General features: G+C 38.2%; 2 protein-coding genes across 5 annotated transcripts; both read left to right on the forward strand.

The window, feature by feature from the left end:
* The first annotated feature begins 1,708 nt into the window (after positions 1-1,708).
* On the forward strand, positions 1,709-11,550 carry LOC110161782 (rapamycin-insensitive companion of mTOR-like). Of its 4 annotated transcripts, none has more exons than XR_008632239.1 (37): positions 1,709-1,802; positions 1,866-1,930; positions 2,000-2,131; positions 2,220-2,283; positions 2,388-2,514; positions 2,594-2,763; positions 3,340-3,407; positions 3,475-3,542; positions 3,631-3,713; positions 3,789-3,876; positions 3,948-4,038; positions 4,114-4,180; positions 4,289-4,369; positions 4,443-4,543; positions 4,615-4,780; positions 5,260-5,361; positions 5,426-5,472; positions 5,549-5,684; positions 5,761-5,960; positions 6,031-6,157; positions 6,241-6,405; positions 6,578-6,654; positions 6,723-6,801; positions 6,878-6,987; positions 7,122-7,209; positions 7,395-7,487; positions 7,570-7,676; positions 7,748-7,947; positions 8,011-8,749; positions 8,870-9,035; positions 9,111-9,192; positions 9,289-9,471; positions 9,540-9,698; positions 9,788-9,914; positions 9,987-10,125; positions 10,210-10,601; positions 10,705-11,550. XR_008632239.1 is itself a non-coding variant. In XM_020926611.2 (37 exons), exons 1-37 carry the CDS (start codon positions 1,767-1,769, stop codon positions 10,258-10,260), a joined length of 4,374 nt encoding a protein of 1,457 aa, XP_020782270.2. In that variant the 5' UTR covers positions 1,709-1,766; the 3' UTR covers positions 10,261-11,550. The 4 variants fall into 4 exon arrangements, 3 of the variants coding, with proteins under 3 accessions (XP_020782270.2, XP_020782271.2, XP_055010153.1); XM_020926611.2 differs by having other exon boundaries at positions 8,011-8,253; positions 8,464-8,749; positions 10,210-11,550; XM_020926612.2 differs by having other exon boundaries at positions 10,210-11,550.
* Positions 11,551-12,629: 1,079 nt separating this feature from the next.
* On the forward strand, positions 12,630-21,906 carry cfap53 (cilia and flagella associated protein 53). The gene is made up of 24 exons (XM_020926389.2): positions 12,630-12,869; positions 12,986-13,134; positions 13,208-13,358; positions 13,696-13,965; positions 14,037-14,157; positions 14,241-14,371; positions 14,460-14,605; positions 14,684-14,828; positions 15,042-15,103; positions 15,181-15,403; positions 15,478-15,657; positions 15,926-16,027; positions 16,096-16,254; positions 16,330-16,458; positions 17,006-17,099; positions 17,178-17,244; positions 17,599-17,802; positions 19,325-19,554; positions 19,630-19,803; positions 19,883-20,189; positions 20,307-20,525; positions 21,016-21,232; positions 21,437-21,539; positions 21,607-21,906. The coding sequence occupies exons 1-24, from the start codon at positions 12,743-12,745 to the stop codon at positions 21,854-21,856; spliced, it is 3,960 nt and encodes a 1,319-aa protein (XP_020782048.2). The 5' UTR covers positions 12,630-12,742; the 3' UTR covers positions 21,857-21,906.
* The last annotated feature ends 143 nt before the right edge of the window (positions 21,907-22,049 follow it).

Genomic DNA, 22,049 nt, shown 5'->3' on the forward strand with positions numbered 1-22,049 from the left:
TAACATTTAAAACAACTTGGTGAGTAATATCTAATGTTAACAGTGCATCTACAGGGCAAATGGTTTGATACAATAACACAATTAAACAGAGTGGAGATATGTAACTTTTGATATCATGATAACAGAATGGTGATATTATCAGCAAAGAAGCGAGCACTGCTAGAAATGTTCAGATACTGCATTTAAATTCCCACTCAAAGACAAATCAAGATAATAATGTTGTAGTTTAAAAATGACATTTTAAAATTTATTTAGGTATTGTAGTCAAAATGTACAACCTCTGTGAAATTTTTTCATCAAAAGTTACTAAAGGTACATCGTGCAATCTTTCTTGTGGATGACCTACCAGAACGTTTTTCTTATTGTGTTGATATGCATATGTTATTGACTTTCCTGGCATGTTCCACAGTATGGCATTAAAGTTTTCTATCTTGCATTTATTCTTACTGCAAGTGGGGTGGTGACTTGCCTCTTCACAAATCTGACCTGAAACTTTCCCTGGTTTCGCCATGCTTATCTACATGGAATATACGTCCAATGCCATACTGTTGAACATGCCAGGCAATGTAATGACATTTTTAAGGAAATAGGCAGGTGAGGGACCCTCCTCCAGAAAAGTTACATAGTGCACCTTTAAGCCGTGTCATAGCTAGGGTTTGGCGGTTTGGTCACATTACAGTTTAGCGGCCTATTAAAGTAAGATGCAAGCCAGGTTCTCGCGATAGTGTTTGTCCAGTCTGGTAAGTGGTGCGACACTCAGCGCACCTTCTTGGTGTGTAGACTTTCAACAGTTTACCGGTGTCAGCAGCACAGATGGCGGTGAGCAGCATCCGGAGCCGCACGCCGCGGAGCGCTCGGATGAGATGTGAGAGACACATTTAAGTTATACCAAGTTTGTTGTTTACGCTTCCCGAAATACTGAGTAGACTTCATTCTTGGCTGTTATTTTTGCTGACAGGTCGCGATGACGGCGGCGAGGAAAACGTCACACTGGATCTTTGCAAAGGTACGTCCAAGATGTAATTTTGTCACCTTTGTTATGGGAAGTCAAACTCCATATCATAAAATGACCAACGTTTGATGTGTACGCGATGTCCTATTGCCTTTTTTAATTTTTTTATTTCCTGCAGTGTAAAGTCCTTTGGAGTAATCTGCTTGAGTGTGTGGTCAATGATCAATTGGAGACACATTTACTTAATGAGCCTATAACACCAAGAAACAAACTTACTTGGGGAACCGTGTCTGCATGTTAGAGCAGAAATTTACAAGATTTCACAAATTTTTCTTTATGAGCATATTTTGAACTTAACATGTTGAATCAACCATTTTATTTAAGATAAATCAAATAAATCAAATAGATATTTTTCTATATTTAGTTTATGCTATGTGTTAAATTATTATTATTATAAATTACATGTACTGAATAGCGTGCAGTACCTTCAGCTTTGATATTTCTGTGATGGTGCCATTATTTACCCCATGATGTGACTTTGTTTCTGTTTGACACTAAACTTTGTGGTCACTAGTTCATGTAAAGGAACCCCAGGGGTCAAAGAGGACAACAAGCATGCAACATGACAACATAAAGTGAAACATGCAATCCATAATGAACTATCTAATTATCTATCTATCTATCTATCTATCTATCTATCTATCTATGAACTAACCAGGAATGATAATGCTGCTGCTTTTTTATTGTTTCAGACCCAGCAGACAATATTCTTGAAATTCTTAAAAATGTCACAAAGCAGAAAGGAGTTTCTCCCATGTGTAAGCTTGCTCACTTAAACAACTTTGTAAAGGTAACATCTTAGAAGTAAAAAACATAATTTTTTACATACAAGATTCTTGATATGTTGCTTCAGCTTCTTTGCAGTGTTGGTCTTTCTGAAGAGAAGCTTGGCTTTACACAGGAGCAGATAATTATTTGGTGAGTCTGAACATTATATAAAGAAAAATATTTAGAGTATGCTTTGTAATGTCTTTGTTCCTCTGTAAGTTTGCGCCTAGTCTTCCTGCATGAAGCTAAAGAAGTGCGGGCTGCAGGACTGCGAGCCCTACGCTACCTCATCACTGACAGCAGCACACTGGAGAAGGTGCTGCATCTCAAGGTCGATTATCTCATAGCAAGGTAAATGGTAAAGTGATGTTGGTCACTTGTTCACTAATATTTTTTTATATTTTGCACTTGAACTTACTTTTTGAAATATTTTGGGAAGGTGCATTGACATTCAGCAAAATAATGAAGGAGAAAGGACACAGGCCCTCAGACTGGTTCGAAAGGTGAGATTGGCCTAAATAAAGTGCATTTCTTTTCTTATGGAGAATTAGTTACACACAGGATAGATATGGGGACTGAACAAAACCCTTTTCCTCCTGTCTCACAGATGATCACTGTAAATCCACTGCTGTTTCCTTCATCTATCACCAACTCACTAATCGCCGTAGGCAATGATGGACACAATGAGCGTGACCGTCTGTCTCGTGCCTGTGTGGCGATCATTTGTGAACTCGGTGAGTACGAATGACATAAACATTGGTGTCCATCAGAGGGACGTTGTGGTAAATCTTGTGTGGGCCTTTTTTTGTGCAGCACTGAAAAACCCTGTTGTGGTCGCGCAGGCGGGTGGCCTCAGCACCATCCTGAAGAGCGTGACTGACTGTCAGCTGAGTCGTATCAATGAGGCTCTGATCACTACCATCCTCCACCTCCTCAACCACCCACACACACGCCAGTTTGTGCGCTCTGACGTAGAGTTTGAGGTATTTAAAGGTCCTATATTATGCAAAATTGACTCTTGAGACTTCTTTGCCATGTTGAATTGTGATTACCTCATCAAAAACATAACCGGAGTTGTGTTTTGTTTCATTTACACGTATTTGAGTACTAATTTATTATTAGTCGGTCTACATCTCCAAAGCTCAAAATGCCGTGTTCTACCTTGTGATGTCATCAAGCAATAGTTTTCAAGTTAACAGCTACCTTTTACCTTAAGTTACCTTAAGTTCAGTAGAGATTGGTATTTCCAAGGCTGAAATCATCCAAATGATTCTGGTGAAAGTGCATGCAGTTTAAAAACACAGTGGAGCACTTCCTGTATTGCCACATGGCATCAAAAGGTGACAAGGTGTTTTCTGTTTTAAAGAACTCATCTTAAATACGCAGGGTTTGTGTGTTAAACATTTGCGAATGAAACAAAACACAACTCCAGGTATGTTTGTGATGAGGAAATAACATTATATTATAGATCAGAAGACAGTGTAATATGGGTACTTTAAGTGGATCAGCTACTTTATTGTGTATTGTGCAATTCACACTTTTGTTTTGGGGCATTTTAGCAAATCCTGGCTCCATATACAGATTTTCACTACAAACACAACCCAGACGTGGAGGAAGGGCAGTCAAAGTGAGTGAGTGAGTGTGAATTTTTCTTTGAAAAAACATTTACAGCAATTAATCCTTTTTTTGAACAGGGAAGACAGAGAGACTCGATTTATGGCCAGCAAAATGTCTATAGTGGCTTCATTTCGTTCCTGGTCAGGTAAATTACTTGGTTTACATTAGCTCATAGTCCTGGTCATTGATTGGCTGTCATTGAGTTAACTTCTCCTGTCATTTTGTCCTTCTAGGTATCATTAACCTCTGTAAGTCAGGCAGTACTGGGATTCAGTCCCTGATTGGGCTCTTGTGTATACCAAACATGGAAGTGCGGGTATAATTTCTTGATTTTCATTGGTACTCTGTCATCTGTTATTATTGTATTAAAACTATACTGTTTGTTTTTCAGAAAGCTTTGTTAGAAGTTTTATATGACATTTTTCATTTAACAATACCTATCCCCAGCATGAACTTTATGGAAGCTCTTAGTAGTGTAGGTCAGTACACTAACGAGACCATAACTTGTCCTGTCCTAAAGTAAAATTAATTATTGTTTGTTTTTTGTAAGACCCGAGCAGATTTCAGGACAGCTGGAGGTTGTCTGATGGGTTTGTGGCTTCTGAAGCAACAGCACTTCTTCCACACAGATCATGCTCAAGGTAAACTACACTACTAAATGAAATATATTTATTTGTTATTGTAGTAACATAATTTGCTTCAAAATATTTTTGTAGGCCAGACCTGATGCACAACTACCTGGCTTTTGTACTTTCAGCTTTCATCAAGAGTGGTTTGTTAGAGGTGTGAATAGTAACCAACCTAATTAAGAATAAATATTATAGTACATAATAGGTAATAGACATATACATGTTTGGATTTATTATTTAAAATGCATTGTGAACTGCCCAGGGTTTGGTGGAAGTGATTGCAAGCAGTGATGATATTATATCTATACGGGCTACCATTTTATTGAAAGAGCTGCTTAATATGGTAAGAACCATATTATAGGTAATCTTATTACAAAAAGATGTATTTTAAAATGTGTGAATTTTTCTTAATTTAGGCCAACCGTATACTTCCACACAGTCAAAGTCTCCATCTGCACTGCTTACCCACCCTTGTCAACGTCGCTGCCTCTTTTGATATCCCACATGACAAGCGCCTGTAAGTAAAATATTTTAACCTCCGTATAGTCATTCAAACAATATGTCAAAATACAGCTTTTCCAACTGAAGGCGAGCAAGTGCCGCAGTCAATAATATGAAATGCTTCCATGAAAAGAAGAAAGTTCAACCTAAACCCTGTAGTCTGTATTTGGATCACATCCTGCGTACATCAGGCGCATCACACTACACTCGTGACCAGCACTGCAGACTTCAGAAAGACATTTTCATTATCAAGGTACCATTCATTTTAAATCAAACTGCTTTTGTTTTGAATTGTTATGAAGTTGTTCCACGGATAGTGTGTTCTGTTATGTAATTATTAGATTAAGTTTAAATGATGTAAAAGGGTTTTTGCTTTGTCACAGATGCCTAGCTGACCATGACAATAATTATGTGGAGCCAGCAGACAAATCAAAGGCATTATTCTCCTCTAAGTGAATTTGATCCTATGGTATTTGTAATCTTACCCCTTCTACCACCAATAACACGGTTACTGTTCAGGCAGAAAAAACTGGGTCTCTTCTGACAAAGTTTTCTAAATGTCACTGAAAAAAGGCGTATTATAACTCCTTTTATATTGTTGTTGTGGAATAAGCTATTGAGACAAAATCTCAAAATGATGATGCATATGCGATCACATATACTTACATAAATTATAAGTACAAAATGTATTATTTTCTTTGTATCTTTGTTTTGTTTTTTTGTTTGCTGTAGGACACTGAGGATGCTTTGATGACCACACTAAAGGAAAGCCATATCCTTAACCACAAGGAGAGTCTTGACTGGGACTGGAGCCTGATTGGAACAATTTTGAAGGTTTTTACTTTTGATTTTAAACTGTGTTATTAAAAGTTTGCTGACACCTTTTCCCTTGTTAAAGTGGCCAAATGCCAGTCTTCGAAGCAATAAAGGTGAACAGATGCACATGTAAGTAGATTTACCACTGAACTAAAAATAAGAGCTTTACCGCTGAGTTTTCTTGAAATTGTTTGTGTTTTGTCAGATTTGTGCGTCGACTGCTGTTTTTCTACAAGCCCAGTAGCAATATTTTCTGCAGTCTTGAACTGGACAACCCCAAGGCGAGACAGATTACTGTTGTTGGCTGCCAGTTCATCGAGTTCCTCATGCAATCTGAAGAGGTATAGTAACTGATACATTCATTCTTCTTACATTCTTAATTTATCAAATTTACTAAATAACTTTTTCAATTACAAGGAGGGCCAGGGCTTTCTGGAAGATTTGGTGAGAGACATTGTCCAGTGGTTGGTCTCCTACCTTGGCCCTAGATCCGATCAATGCATGCAGAGCAGTAGTCTTTTAACTACACTCAGTCAGTACTACCTCCTCTTCTTGGGCACCTTGTCATCTTATCCATGTGGGGTCAAAATGCTTGAAAAATGCAGTGTCTTCCAATGGTTAATATCTGATGTTGCATTTAAAACTCAAAATATGTTGTTTTTTTTAATATGGTGTCCTTTGCCTTAGTTTGCTCAATCTATGTACTGTGAAGGACCAAGAGCACCTCCTGAAGCTGACAGTCACCTCTTTGAACTACAGTCGCGATGGACTTTCTCGTGTTATTCTGTCCAAAATACTCACAGCTGCTGCAGATGTAGGATGATGAATATTAAAAATTAATAGGCCTTAAAATCACATTTGCATGTCTTTGGACCTTTATTTTGTGTCATTATATAGTCCTGTAGGTTATATGCCACTAAACATCTGCGTGTGCTTCTGAGAGCAAATGTGGAGTTCTTCAGTAGCTGGGGCATTGAGCTGCTGGTCACCCAACTTCATGACCGCAGTAGGGCTGTTTCAGTGGAGGCCTTGGACATATTGGATGAAGCTTGTGGAGACAAGGTGACAGGAAATATAATCTTCATATTATGCCATTATGTTGTGTTGATTTTAATGTAAAGCACTTGAGTGATGTAAAGGGCTCTATAAATAAAGATTGACTGAGTGATGTGTATATGTGTCTATAACCACTAGATTGGTTTAAGTATTGTGTTGTTTTACTGTGTTTTTCCAGGCAAACCTCCATGCTCTGATTGAGATGAAACCTGCACTCACTCATCTGGGGGACAAAGGTCTTCTATTGTTGCTGAGGTACACTTACTTTATTCAAAATGTCTATTGAAGGTTACAGTTGTTGTACAGCTCCTTCTGTCCATCAGATTTTTGTCAATTCCTAAGGGCTTTGCGTATCTCAATGACAAAGAATTTGTTACATACCAGATGGAAAAGTGGCAAAAGGTGAACAGTAGAGTAAATGTTAATATCTTATATATTGTGCATATTGTTTTATGCATGTCCTTGTGCTTTGCCACAGTCCTATAACCTAAGGTATGTGGACATCATTGAGGAACAACTCAATGAGGCTCTGACCACCTATCGAAAGCCTGTAAATGGGGATAACTATGTCCGGCGCAGCAGTCAAAGGTAACAACATATTTATTTATAATAACATATTTATGTTATGTGTTGTAATATTAATTGCAGATTCTTGGACCATTGTGACTTTTAGAAGATTGAATCATTCATGTTTTGGGATCTTTATTATTTGTGTCTGTCAGGAAACCTAAGCCTCATGTTTATCTCCCTGTGCATTTGTATGGACAGCTTGTTCACAGTAAATCTGGCTGCCAGCTTCTGGAATCTCAGGTACTTTAAATGTAATTTAGATTTTACAGGTCGTATAAGATATTATCATATGTGCAAATTAGTTTGCTGCATTAGACCCATGCTACTGAGGCAGCCTGCAGTGCACCACTCAGAGACCAGAATCCAGATCTTTAGTTTTTAGGTCTAGGTCTACTTACTAATTCCGTTTATTTTATTCACCGCAGAATGTTGTGTATGATCTAAGCTGCCATGTACGATCTCCAAACTTGGATCATTGGGATGGAATCAAACAACTGAAGGCTGCCCTCTGGGCTTTGGTGAGAAACATTTAAAAATTATAATCATTCAAATTAATTATTTTGAAAACAATTTAAAAATCTATTATTAATTCCCCAACAGGGCAATATTGGCTCCACAAACTGGGGTCTGAACCTGCTGTTGGAGGAGAGCGTGATTCCTGACATTGTAGCCCTGGCGTATCATTGTGAGGTCCTCTCAATCAGAGGGTAAAGCTCTTCAATTATGTCTCATCATATTGTAAAAACCTCAGTGACAGCCCCTTCATTCCCCTCTGTAGGACATGTGTGTATGTGCTGGGGTTGATGAGTAAAACTAAACACGGCTGTGAGACGCTGAAGCAGGAGGGCTGGGACTCGGTGCGTCACAGTCGCAGCACCTTGTGGCCGGTGGTCCCAGAGGAGTTTGAGGCACATCTCAAACCCATCACTCTACACCACACCAGCTCTGTGCACAATGGCACACAGACTGGGCATCCAGGTAGGAATTAACTATTGGAAAAGTAAAAAAGATATGGAGCTAATTTCATCTAATGACTTTCAGATATCGGACTTAATGGAGAGAAAGTGGAAAGTAGAGAGTTTCTTGAAAAAGCCTTGTACAGACTGGTGGACCCAACTTCAGACAATCCCCAGACACTGAGTTGCCACCACTCGTTTGGAGACCACTCTCTTCTTTTGTACAGAAATGGGAATGAATCTCAAGATGGCTCAAATGATGAGATCGATGTATCAAATGAACGCACTCATTGCAGTGGAGAGACAGAAGTTCAGTCAGCTGAGCAGAGTAAGGATGTTTCGGATATTGATTGTTTGAAGATACGCAGTCAGAGTCTGAACATAGGTGCTGCCACCAGCCACGTTAGCTCCTTCAGTGAGTCAAGAGAAACCTTGGTGTCTAGCACTGACTGTCTCTGCCCAAACAGCATAACAAACAACCAGATTGTCTTACACCCACAGCCTCTGACCCTTCTCAAGTCCTGCTCCATTTCTCTAGTTCCTCCTGGAGCATCCCATACTCTGCCACGCAGGGCCCAGTCTCTCAGGTCCCCTTCTGTTACCCCTCTGAGCAGCTGCAGCCTTCGATTCCGTAGTGCCCATTATGCCTACACAAGTCCCCGGGATGCTCTGGGATATGCTACCCTCAGGAGGTTGCAGCACCAGCGCATCCAGCCTTCTTTGTCCCATAATGAGGCACTGGTGTCACCAGCCAAAGACATACTATACGCTGATGCCATCACCATGAACACAGGCAGCCTGGACTCCAAGCTCACCTCAAAGAGGTATGACCCAGATTTAAGTAAGATAAAATGAACATGATGAATGTAGTTCTAGTGTACAAATATGTTTGTAATAAATTAATATTTCCTGGTGCATAATCAGATGCTGTTTTATGTTTTCAGATTCTTAAAAGCTATGAGTTTTGCATCTCATGACAAGGAGAAACTACTAAGTCCAATTAACCAAAGCACACTGCAGCGTTCCTCCTCTGTTCGTTCTTTAGTGTCCACCTCCTCTGAAGATTACATTGGGCTTGCCTTACCTGTTGATATAAACTGTATGTTCCAGGTAACCATGACTTCCTTTATATTTGAATAACATATACAGTATCATTATCTCTAAAAGCTGTTTTCTGGGGCTCAGGTCAGAGAAACTCCATACTTCCAAAAAATGTCAAGCCCTTCTTCTGAAGCTTTCTCTGCCAAACATTCCTCTGGTGACAGTGGTGAGAGCCAGCATGGACATGAGCAGTGCCCAAAGTAGGCCCTCGGTAGCTCACTGTTCATTCTCTATTTCTCCATTTCTTTCTTTGCTTTCTCAGGGTTCACCAATGGACTTCAGCCAGCGAGGCCCCACTTCGCTGAGCTAGTGGCAATGAGTCTATCAGACCCACTTAAGATGCTGAGCTCAGAGGACACTGGTCTCCAAGAACACAATGATAACAATTGTCTGTATTGTGCTGCCTTCTGCAAGCTTGGCTCTAACTCTCGCCGCAGTTACCCAGGTGGGACACTTTTTATGAATTTGAAATTAATGTTTGAAGTTAAGTGTAATTTTCAGTGTATTATTCAGAGCTATCTGAAGAGACTTCTGTTGCAGAGAGGGCCACTCCACCTCCAGCAAACCACATAGACACCTTGACCCGAATCAACCTGACAGAAGAGTCAATTTGCAGTGATAGGTTCTCCCATGGATCCACTGGCAGTGGACATAGCACAGAAATTGTTTTAGGTATAAGTGCTTAGCATAGCATTCTTCTTTCCAAACAAACTTGCATGTACTCTAGACTAAATATTTCACTTGGACTTGTTGATCTTAAGATGGAGGAAAGTCTATGTCCACAGACACTCCAGCCTGTAGGGTCCTCCACAGGAAAGAGATTCTGCGTCTAATTATAAACCTCAGCTCATCTGTGGGAACCAAAAACCATGAGTCCAACCTCTTAACGTAAGCATCCTATTATCATTATTTTCTGTTCATCCCTGTCATCTTCTGAATGTTGTTGATGTGTCTTTGTAGGATAAAGGAGAAGTTCCCATGTGCCTTTGATGACATCTGTCTGTACTCAGAGGTGTCACACCTGCTTGCTCACTGCACATTCCGACTGCCATCTCGCCGATTCATACAGGAGCTCTTTCAAGATGTGCCATTTGTGCCTGTGAGAAAACAATCTGATATTTTTAAGTGATTGATTTATTATTATAATTTTTTTAAAGTTACAAATTTTTGCCCTCTTTGTCAGATGTATGCAGCTGCTGAGAGTGTCCTGTCCACATCACAGCAGAGGACATAAAACCCATGTTCTGAATAATAATAATTTTACTTATTCTTGAGTCAACGTCACACAACACATGTCCCAAACATGAAGACCTTTTACAAAGCAATTTTAAGTTAAATATAAGTAATAACAGAGAAGCATATGATCTCCATATCAAATTCAGCCTTTCAAGTGATTTTCAAATGTTTTGTGCCTTAATGTCACAGATAATGTAAGATTACATAACATTTTTGGTGGTGGGCCTACTACCTTCTTTTCTTCATGGATATTTATTGGAACCTTCTTGACAAAGAAACAAGATCTTGATGGGGACAAGCAGGTCAAGTTAGAAGTCAGCTTTGTGGATGTTTGTGAAGGTATGCATGAGCATTAAAAACACCTGTAATGAAATGTAATTCATTCATTGACTGCAGTATTATGAAATGGGGCTTTAACATTTAGCTTTTTTAATTTAAAAAGATTTAAAACACAAGCTTCATATGATGGAACAAATATTCACTGAAACAAGTACTGATACTGTATGGAACTGTCAAGAATCAACAGGTAACTTTTTATGACAGAGCTTGTTACTAAGTAGTTTGTCACGTTATTCTTTTTCCTCTGCTAACATTCAGGACATTTACTAGTGTTTTATACTTCACTGCTTTTCTAAACTGTTGCAGCAGATGTTTATTTTATAGACTTTTGATAAATCTATATTTTTAACATCAGTGAACTGATTGGATATACTGCTAATAAAAAATAATTTCAGAATTTAGGGTGGGCAAGTGATTGTTTGTTAATTAATGATGACAGTTGCATACATTGGCAGCCGTGTCTGTCTACCCCAGTGCAGTGTAAAGAAAGGATAATAAATCAAAGGTCTTAGTATTATCATTTTTAAAATACATGTATTAGGGGTGGGCGATATATCGATATTTTAAATATATCGAGATAGTTTTTAAACTCGATATGAATTCTGACATATCGTATATATCGATATAAAGCTTGTATTAAATTCTGATTTCGCCGCTTCACTTGTTTACCTTCTCTCTCTTGACTCCGCGCCCCCGCCTCCCTGATTTTGTTCGCTCGTGTCTCCTTCACTCGTCACTATCGCCGTGAACACCGAAAGTTGGTGCCAGTGAAAAGCTTCAAGCACCACGAACCTTTTCCACCATTTACAGACAAAACCATCAGCAGCACATCCTCATATTCCACCGAGTCTCGTCCTTTAGCCCGAAAGAAGCTAAACGAGCTGAGCTGCGTGAGAAGTCCGCTGTTTATGCAAATGAGCCATTCGCTTAAGTTTCGTTTCTGTAAAATATAAACACACGTGAGCAAAACTGCATTAAACATCGCAAACGAGCTGATGTGGCTCTAGAGTCGTTATGTTTTATATATTGTAAAGTTTAGCAATGTAAAGTTTATTTATGCAGAATATTTTAATTAATAATCTGCTGCAGTGTCACTTGTACAATATTGTTTGGAAACGTTGGGTTTGATCTGCAGTGGGTTGTGGGATTAAACCTCAGAGCTCCTCACTGCTGGATAATAACATCGATCTATTGAAATAAGGAACATCCTGAGCTTCTTCTGCTAAATGAGCTCATGGTTCTGGTTCTGGTTTGGATAACAGAGTTAATGCAAAGATAAACTTGTGTTGAGTTGTTTTATTTATGAATGAAAAGAAGGAAATATGTATTATTTCTTTTATTTTACAGTTAAATTATTATTTATGTACTTAGGGTTTTTTGTAATCTTAAATGTTCCTATATGAACTGCTGACCTCTGACACTTCAATAAAAAAAAAAAAAGACCTTGTGGAATTTGGCAGATTTGTTTTTGCAGTTTTCAGTTTTAGGGGGTTATTTTTTCTTCGAGATATAGCAAAATATATTGAGATATATTTTTTGATCCATATCGCCCAGCCCTAATATGTATTATATTTTATGTGTATATTTTATTTTTTTTAAATTGAATTATGTAACACGTTTTGCAGTTGTCACAATCTCCCTGTTAATGCTGAATATATTTTGCTTGCGTGTAAGCAGGCACTCCTGAACTTCTGACCTTTCCTGGCAGACACAGCTTCTGCTGGTATTTGCTTTCTTGCTGCTGTTTCAGTTTAGTATAATGTAACAAACCACTGTGATATTATTGATTAGAAACTAAACTTAAACCAAACAAATCTACAAAAAACTAAAAAAAACTGCACAGCCTTTAATGATATGTAATGAATATTATCTTAACAGTCCAGGCACATTAAAATGGTCCAATTCACTTGTCTGGAAGAGCTCAGCTATGAGTCACTCTTACCAGAAACACACACACTTCCTGCTTCATCCAAACATGGATTTCATAATAACTTTGTGGCTAATGGATTTCTAAGCCACTGATCATTGCCTACACAGAGAGCTTACCCCTTCTAAGGAACTGCTTCTAGGTCTGCTCTTCACATCTCTCTCACACAGTTTTGCACGTAAGGACCTGTTTTCATTCAAGACGTCTGTATGCAATGCTAAACTTTATTTCAACAAATAATGTGGCTGTGAGAGTTTTCCCCAAGACAATGATTGGACTTCTTAGAGGGATAATACTTGTTTTTCTAATGTTTGCCAAACCTGGGACAGGAGACAAACACGGTGAGTGCAGCACAGTGTATAGTTCAAATATGCATTTCCTATTTAGATTAAAACTTAAAACTAAAATGAAAAATACCATTACAATTACTAAACTATTGTGATTTGCCCTAATGCAGGCACACTGCACTGTGAACCACAGAATATGCAGCTTTCTAATGTGAGTCAGGAGCTTCAGCTCACATGGGACAGCCACCCATCATGTTTGTGTGAGAAAAACCTGATCTATGAGCTGGTAGTGCTAGTCGAAGACAAACAAGTGCACCATGTAAGAGCCACAACGAATCTTCTTGTAAAAGAAACCCAAACAAATGCTAAAATGCTGTTGGTTAAATGTTTAGGAAGAGGTTGCAGTGATGGCTGACCACATGGGGTCTAGTCATTGGTGGAGCTGGAGGTCGTTCTTACCACTTGAGTGTGCGTCTCATTCTGTCAAAATTAGGTCCAGATGCAAAAAACAAACAAGTCTGTGGACAACTGAGATTCTGCCAGGTAAAAAGTATATATTATATATATTTTTGATATTACATTATACATTATGATATTATATATTGTGTATAAGTTGTTCAACTAGTGCCGTAGTGGTTATTAATCTAGCTTTATTAAGAGGTTTTGCTATGGTAGAGGAATTACTCCATTTAGTCACATTCAGTGGTAATCCCCTGCATGTTGCAATATCTGGTGATAGTGAGTTGTGCTCAAAATCTCCACCTCATACTCAAGGAGGATGCCCTGCCTTTGGATAATACTATGGCAGTTTAAACCATCAGGAGAAGGAGTCACTAAGCCAGAATTCCCCTTAACCAGTGTCTGCCCATTTTTTGTTCAGGTCAGAAGCCCTCAGATGAGATACAGGTGTTTCCTCAGGACCATATATTTGAGGTGGGAAGTAGAGCCAGTTTCTGCTGCATTATCCCAGTGGGGGAAACATTCAGGGAAATGTCTCTAGGTAACTATGAAGCCCCTTTCAACACCTCAATGCTTAACTATCACACATACGCCCTGACCATGGAGCTGCTGCAGCCCACTCTAATGTCTGATGCTGATGTCATATGTAAAACATACACGGATGAGACTGGAGCATCTGCAGTCATTGGCTGTGAGTATATTGTCATAAATTTGAGTAAAAGAAAAAGAAATAAAAATCTAAACAACAAATCATTGTTTTAGACCGACCTATTGACAGTAACCTTACATGTGAAACTCGAGATTTCCTGTCCATTGAATGTTTTTGGAGAGTTGGCCTCCAAGTCTTCAAAAGACTGACTACTAACTACAGGCTGCTTGAACAGTTATGTGTCTAGTTAGTTAATATTTGTTTAATATTATTTCTGAACATAATTGTCTCAACATTTCTTGGTATTTACTTTTCAGATCATGTCCGACTAATGGCAAATGTTCACAGAAAGTTGAAGTAGACTGTGGCGAGAGGAACTGGACATTAACTGCAAGTAATGTTCTTGGCACCATTGAACTTAATTATGAAGCTGATCTAACAAAGAGAGGTATCATCTCTAAAAAGCTTTATATTTACAATATGAAGACATATTTTAAACTTCATTAAAATTAAAATTAAATATAATTACCTTTCAGTGTACATGTATGCACCACAGAATGTGACGATATCCCCTCTCTATGCAAGAAATGCAAGTGTAAGATGGTTTTGGACTGTCCAGAGGTACAAACTACTGAATCTGACTTGTCAAATAAATATCACTAATAGAGAAACCAAAATCCAAGTACGTTTCTACATTTTCTACATTGAAAAAATAAGTTCTCTACACATTTTTACATTTCTTTCTTTGAAACATGAAAAGAATGGCACTGGCCTTACATCAGTTGTGTTAAATGACCTGACACCTAATTGGACTTACACTGTAATGGTGCGATGTGCAACAATGTCAGATTTTTGGAAATGGGGCGACTGGAGCCAACAAACTTCATTTTCCACAAAAGGAGACGGTGAGCATGGATGCTGTTAATGTTATATTTTGCAAACACGCATTCATATATGTCTTTATGACATTTAAATATATAATATTTTTTAGTCATCATTAGCCAATGTTATATCAATTATGCTTCAAACTTACAACAAGACACTCACTCCCTATTTAATACATACATGATAATATGTGTTTTTTCGGGGGTAAAATATCAGTTATATTTGTCCCACAGTTCCTGATGCTCTAGATGTGTGGATGCACAAAGAAGGCAACCAAACTCTTATCTTATGGAAAGTAAGTTTAAAAACAGCAATGTTTTACATTGAGGTTTTTAAAGAATAACCTTGTCTAATGCGTGCTCACATTTGTAGTTGCTTGAAGACCACCAAAGCCATGGTCACATTATAGACTATGAAGTGATGTGGACAGACTCAGTGGCGAAAGAACAAATGAATACACGGCGCATTGTTCATCCCAATCACAGCGTTGCACTAAACCTCAACTCATTTAAAAAGTACATTATCCACGTGATTGTCAGAAATGCATGTGGAAGCTCTGTCCCCTCACAAATTATTATTCCCAGTCAAGCTCAAGGTATGATATTTTCTGTATTTTTTATGTGGCATTGTTGTAACTTGATAATGAATGGTGTTTTGTGTTGTTCGTAGCTACACCAAAATGCAACACTACGCGGGTTAGTGGCATTGAAGGTGGCTTTAGGTTGTCGTGGGCAGCTAGTCCCAATGCAAGCTGTGGGTACATTTTGGATTGGTGTCCCGTGTCTGGAGCCTGTAATCTGGACTGGCTCAAAGTGCCACCTAGTAAAACCAGTGCCACCATATACTCAAGTATGCTTCTCTAAAAAGGTCTATCGGGGATGTCTAATTTTGTCATGGGCTGTAAACTTGTAGACTGCCTATATCACACTAAAATGTTTCATATTGAGGTTATAATTTAAATTTGCAATCAAAAGTATTATTCATGATAATTGGTTCAATTCACCAAAAAGCTCTCAGGCTTTAACCCTGGGTACTGTTTGGACACCCCTGTTATATATTTTGTTATACATGTATACAAATAGTCACCATATATATATATTTTTTTTTACCATTACAGAGAACTTAAAAGATGGTGTTAGATACAAAGTATCAATATTCATCTGCACAGTGGATGCTCCGGTGCTGCTCAACGTGAAAGAAGGATATGTGAGGGAACAAAGTATGCTGAGGTTTAATGTTGATTATTTTCAGATGTGTTAGTCTCTAACTTATGTCATGTTTTATCAGGGATACCAGATGACCTGTTTAAAAACTTGAGGTGGGAGCAGCATGCATCAGATGTGAAAATATCATGGGACAAAATCAACTTAAAAGAACAGAGTGCTTTTATTGAAGGCTATGTCCTGCATTGCACAAAAGAAAGTTCAGCCATTAAGATCCGCACAGGTATTAATAAATCAAAAAATTTTGACAAACAACATTTCAGCAAACTTTGAAACGTGCTCAAAATACTCTGTACAGCTGATCCTGAGGCCACTAGTCTGACTGCAAGAAATCTCACTATTGGTACATATGCATTTTCTGTCTATGCGCTGACTGCAGTTGGAGAATGTGGTCTGACAACTTTACGCGCTACCTTAAATTCACATTGTACGTATCATTCACTATAATATTACATTATATTAAAGGACCCATAATACACGATTTTCTCCTCTATGTTATAATGTTGTGTCCTCATCACAAATACAGTATACCTGTAGTTGGGTTTTGCTTCATTCATATATTTTTAACACACAAACCCTCCATATTTAGGCTGAGTTTTTCTCTCAAACAAATACTTGTTTTCACCTTGTGATGTCATACCGTTATACAGAAAGTGCTCCACTGTGCATACACCTTCATTAGAATAATTTGGATGGTTTCAGACCTGTTATTGCCAGTCTCTACTGAACAAAAGATAAAAGGAAGCTGTTAACATGAAAACTACCACTACATGAACACTGCAAGAACAGAGCATTTTGAGCTTTGAAGATGTAGACAGACTAATAATAAAGGATTAGTCATGTGTGAATGAAACAAAACACAATTCCAGGTACATTTGATGAGATAACAATGTGCTAACATGGCTTAAAGCTCACAAGAGTAAATTTTGCATATTATAGGACCTTTAAACTAAGCAATAATTAATGTTTTTCAGCTGATAGTTTGGTCAGTGCTTTCCTGATTTCTCTGTTTACGGCATCCGCTTTACTTTTGGTCATCACTGTGATTTGCTACAGGCACTGGGCTTGGTATGTTTTTTTTCCTTGAGATTAGTTTGAACATGAAGCAGAGAGCTAAATGTAATATCTAATGTTATATTTTTACAGCATCAAACAGAAAGTATATCCCCCCATCCCTGAACCAATGCTGTCGGGAAAGTGGTTACCTTCTCAGGTGTGTATGTTACATTTGAACCAATGTTTGGAATTTTATGCTTAAAATTTATTTCAGTAATGCCCAAACTTTTAATTATATTATTATTAATTATTGCACACTAAAAGTGTATTGTGTAACTTTTCCCATGGTGCATCCACTACCCACAAGTCTCTATGGAGATGTTATTTCTTTATCTACAATGTTTCACAGTAGAGCATTAAACATTTTCATGGAGACAAGCAAGTAGCAGAACCCCTGCCAGACAACTTATAAAGTGTACCTTTAATTATATTATTATGGGACTTTAGTCCACCACTTTGCCAGTATTGTTGCTTGACTATTGTTTTCTGTGTCTGTTCATTTTGTCATCAGCGTGTGGCACTATATTGTCCCAGTGAAGAGCTCATCATGGCCGTCCCAGAGCTTCGCTGTAAATATCCATCATATAAGGACGATTACATCCTGCAGGACAAGTGCACTAGTTACAGCACAATTTTAGCACAAAATCAAACTCTTAAAAAATACATACCCTGTGAAGTTATTTTACCCCCAGCTTCTAGCACCATATGTTCAAAAGTAAGTATGTTTCCTAACCCAGTATACAATTTGGTATTTCTGGGGAACAATACCCAAACTGAGTTGGAAACTAAATTTCAGGATTTTGAAGAAGAGGTCTCAAACAATTATCAGCCTCAAGACTTTACTGAAAATAATGCAGACAATATGTCATGTGTATCAACGTATATTGTTTTACCATGTTCACCCTAAAACTATGCATTTTTGACAAAATATGTTATATTTTTACAGTAACTGTTGTCATGTAGTCATTTCTTAATGATGACAATGAGCTGGCATTGTACTTGAGAACAAACTATGAAACCCACAATCGAATGTAAATGAAATGCAGATTTCCGATAATATGAGTCACTCACCAATATTACAAAACAGCTAATGCATTTCTCATCTTCTTCTGAATTAACACACTGAAACACTTCCTCTTTTATTGTAATAATGTGCACATAATGTGATCTGGACAGATAAAGTGGATAAAGGCTATCTCTAGAGTTCACTTTACCAGTAGACTACCAGTAGATGACGCTGTTTTGCTGTAGGCTATAGAAAAAATGTAAATAAAAACAACACCGTTTAGTGCAGGAAAATATAACTTTTCTTTTGTCTTCACCGTATTTCTTATTATTTTATGACCAAACCACAAATAGCTATGTTGTCGTGATAATGACACTTAAACCTGCCCCCTTTTGCTCGCCCGGCTCAACGTGTGTTTACCGTTGCCATGGTAATTCAGCTACTGTATTTGCATGGCGATGTAGTTTATTACAAAGGCATTTCAATCACACTTTAGGGCCATTTTAATATTTATCATCAAAATGATTGTTACTCATAAAGCCAGATGCCGGGAATTCAGAGGCCCAACTCCGCATTCTGTGGCTGTGGTAAGACAAAAGACTTATCTTTCGTTCAGGGACTTTAGCGCTGTTTATCTGAAGCTAAAGGCAAATAGTGACTTTGGGAGGCCTGTATAGCTAGCCGCGTATATTGTAGGTAATGTTAATGTTGTTTGTTTATACATAAATATTCCACAAGGTTGCTGAAAAATTTAACTATAAACTATAGCCCAAACTATGGTTGTGTCTGGCTGTGTTTGTTCTGTGAAACTAATAATAGAAGCCTAAAAAAATAGGACTTAATAGGTCTGTAGCGATTGCCAAGTAGTGTTACTTTTACTTCCATCCTGTGGTTGTTTAAGGTGTACTATGTAACTTTGTGTGTACTCTACCTGTTTGTCTGCATGGAGATCCCTGGAATGTTCCACAGTATAGTATTAAAATGGTCTAACTCCATGAAGATAAGTAAGCTAGGTCGGATCAGTGAAAAAGCATTCCTGCTCAAGGTAAGAATGCATTGTTTTTAAGGTATTTTTTAACAATAAAAAACCCTAATGAATACTGTGGAACAAGCATTAACCCTTTCCATGGAGAAAAGCAGGTAGAGTATGTACCCTCCTCAACTGGTAACTAACACAGCATTAAATAATTGTACTTAAATGTTAAGTGTTTTGTTTTGTCTTTTGCCAAAGAGGGCAAAATTCCCCTCCTTGAAGCCCCCAGATTACCTGACTCTGGAGAGAAAGAAACAGGAGACTGAGAGAGAAAACTTTGCAGAGTTCACAAAGTATCAGCGGTCATGGGATATTAAAAACTCATGGATCAAGAGTTCAGATCGGAACTATGTCAGAAACACCACAGAGAGACAAGTTAAGGCTGCTATTAACCAGTATGAGCTGAGCATTGAAGAGAGGAGAGCGAGGTCTGACTGCTACAGCATAGATCCACATTGATGTGTCAAACTAAAATTCCTAATATTTATGTTTACTATTTTAAGGCTACGTATTATGTTGGAGACAGAAGAACAACAGCTCCTCAAAGAAACAGAGGAGCGAAGGGAGACCGCTCTGGAAAGACAAACCAAGATGCGAGCGAGAGCTAAAGTTCTGAGGGATATAAGAGAGACCAAAAGACAGCAAATGGTTTCTGAAAAAATGGAACAGCTTTTTATGTAAATGTCCAAATTCATGTATTAATAACATTTGTGTATGGAGCATATGAAGACTGAGGGATCCATGTTGTGTTCACAGAAACCAGTGTGAGGAACTCCGAACTGTCCTGTCCAAGCGCAGAGAAGAGAAGGCCCGTCTGGACTGTATGGCTCTGGTGCGGTCAAAGCAGGAGCAGCAGCAAGAGGAGCAGATGAAGGGCAGACAGTTTGCAGAGATGTGGGAAACCATTTGTCAAAGAGAGGAGAAGAAAGAGAGTGAACGCATTGAAAGGCAACAGCAGAAATCCAATGAGTACCTGACTCACCTGAGAGCTCAAATAGATGCTGCAGAGCAACAAAAACAACAGGCAAAAGAGCTCAAAGAGGAGGAGGCAGCACAGCTACTGGTGGGTGGCAGCACTTCTTATGTTATTTTATCTGTTTAATTATATATTTAATCTATCACATAATTTTATCTACATTTATGCATATCTGAATTCTAAATGATTGTGTTGATCTGTCAGCGCAAACACAAAGAAATGCTAATGCTCCAAGAACAACGAGAGAAGCACCAAAGGCTCAAAGCTCAACAGACGAGAAGGAGGCAGCTTGACCAGAGTTACAGGATGAAGATGAAGCGTCTCGCAAAGGAGCAGCAGGAGGAGCTGGCTCTGGATATGAGCATCCTCCAACAGGTTCTCAGCCAGGATAGAGATGAGAAACAGGAGGCTGTCCAAAGAAAAGTAAGACAGAAATGTTTGTATCAGTAATCAAATAAGGCCTAACTATAATTCGCAACATATTAATTTCAGCTTCCTCTTATGGGAGACATTTTGAGAGCGTTTCACCATTTCACCACCATATTTTGTTTTAAATTGTTAATTGCTCTGGCATCTGTAAATTTTCACCATTCTGAAACCCATTAATGTCAACATCAATAAATTCAAATTAAAATAAATGTTTATTTGATAACTTAAGTATTTTTTTCAATATATCAATTATGATTCAAAAAAGGAAAGAATATCATCATTTGTCATTCTTCTTTGACCATGAATGAATGAATGAATGAATGAATTACACCTGGATGTCTTAAAACTCAGCTGGCAAATTTCTTTTGACTAGATGGGGAAACCACTAGCAGTATTGAATTTAAAACACTAGATGGCTTTAGCGAGTTACATTTAACTAATTGTAAAAACAAGCTTGTATTAAAAATTTCTGTATTTTCTCTAGATGGAGTTGCATGAGGAGCAGCAGAGGTACAGACAGTTCTTGGCTGATGAGCTGGAGAAGCAGAAGCAACTGGAGCAGGAGACAGAGAAGCTCATTGAAGAAAAACTGAGAGAAACTTGGGCCAAACGTGAAAAACAAAGTGAAATGGAGAGAGATGCCAGGAACAGACTCATGAAAGATGTACTGGAGGCCCGCAGTCTGCAAATACAGCACAAATGTAAGACAAGACAAAAGCAATGTTTCATATATAGTAGTATGTATGATATATATATATATATATATATATATATATATATATATATATATATATATATATATATATACACACACACACACACACACACATATAAACACATACATATATACATATACATATATATATCTATATCTATATCTGACATGTCTCTGACATGTGTTTCAGTGGAACTGAACAAGCTGAAACAGGATCAGCTGGCCAGAGACAAGGAAGAACTCACCCAAATGACAGAAGAAATAAAATTATTAGATCTGGAGGAGAAAAGACGGTAATAGTTCACATTATGCTAATTTGTTTACAAGAGGCATTTTACTGTATTATATTCTTGCCTGCAGACATAAGGAGTTATGCCGAGCCTACCAGGCCGACCTTCAGGCCCAGATGCAGCACAAGCAGCAGCTGAGGCGAAATGAGAAGGCTCTGGAGGAGAGAGAGGTTCAGTACGGTCTGGCTGTGCAGCAGGAGTACGACAGGATGAAAGAGAAGATTCTGTCCAGACCGTCCTCTCACACCACTGTGGCTCACCCATTTAGACGCACTGAGGGTGCTAAGTCTGCTTCATCACACCGATGTCAGAGAGAATAACTTGGAGGTCTGACCAAACACCTATCTGTTTAATAAATGTTATGCAAAAACATAGGAATGTTGAATGCTGTCAATAAATATCAATGGAGAAACACACAATTCTAATAGTTGAGGGTAAAGAGTGATAGTAGCCTCTGATTCATAGTGTTGATATGCTAATAACATAAGTAAATACTACTTGATGCAGCAACAG

The sequence above is a fragment of the Boleophthalmus pectinirostris genome, unplaced genomic scaffold, assembly GCF_026225935.1.
Source record: "Boleophthalmus pectinirostris isolate CB_2022bp ecotype Guang Dong unplaced genomic scaffold, ASM2622593v1 HiC_scaffold_18, whole genome shotgun sequence".
NCBI classification, from domain to species: domain Eukaryota; kingdom Metazoa; phylum Chordata; class Actinopteri; order Gobiiformes; family Gobiidae; genus Boleophthalmus; species Boleophthalmus pectinirostris.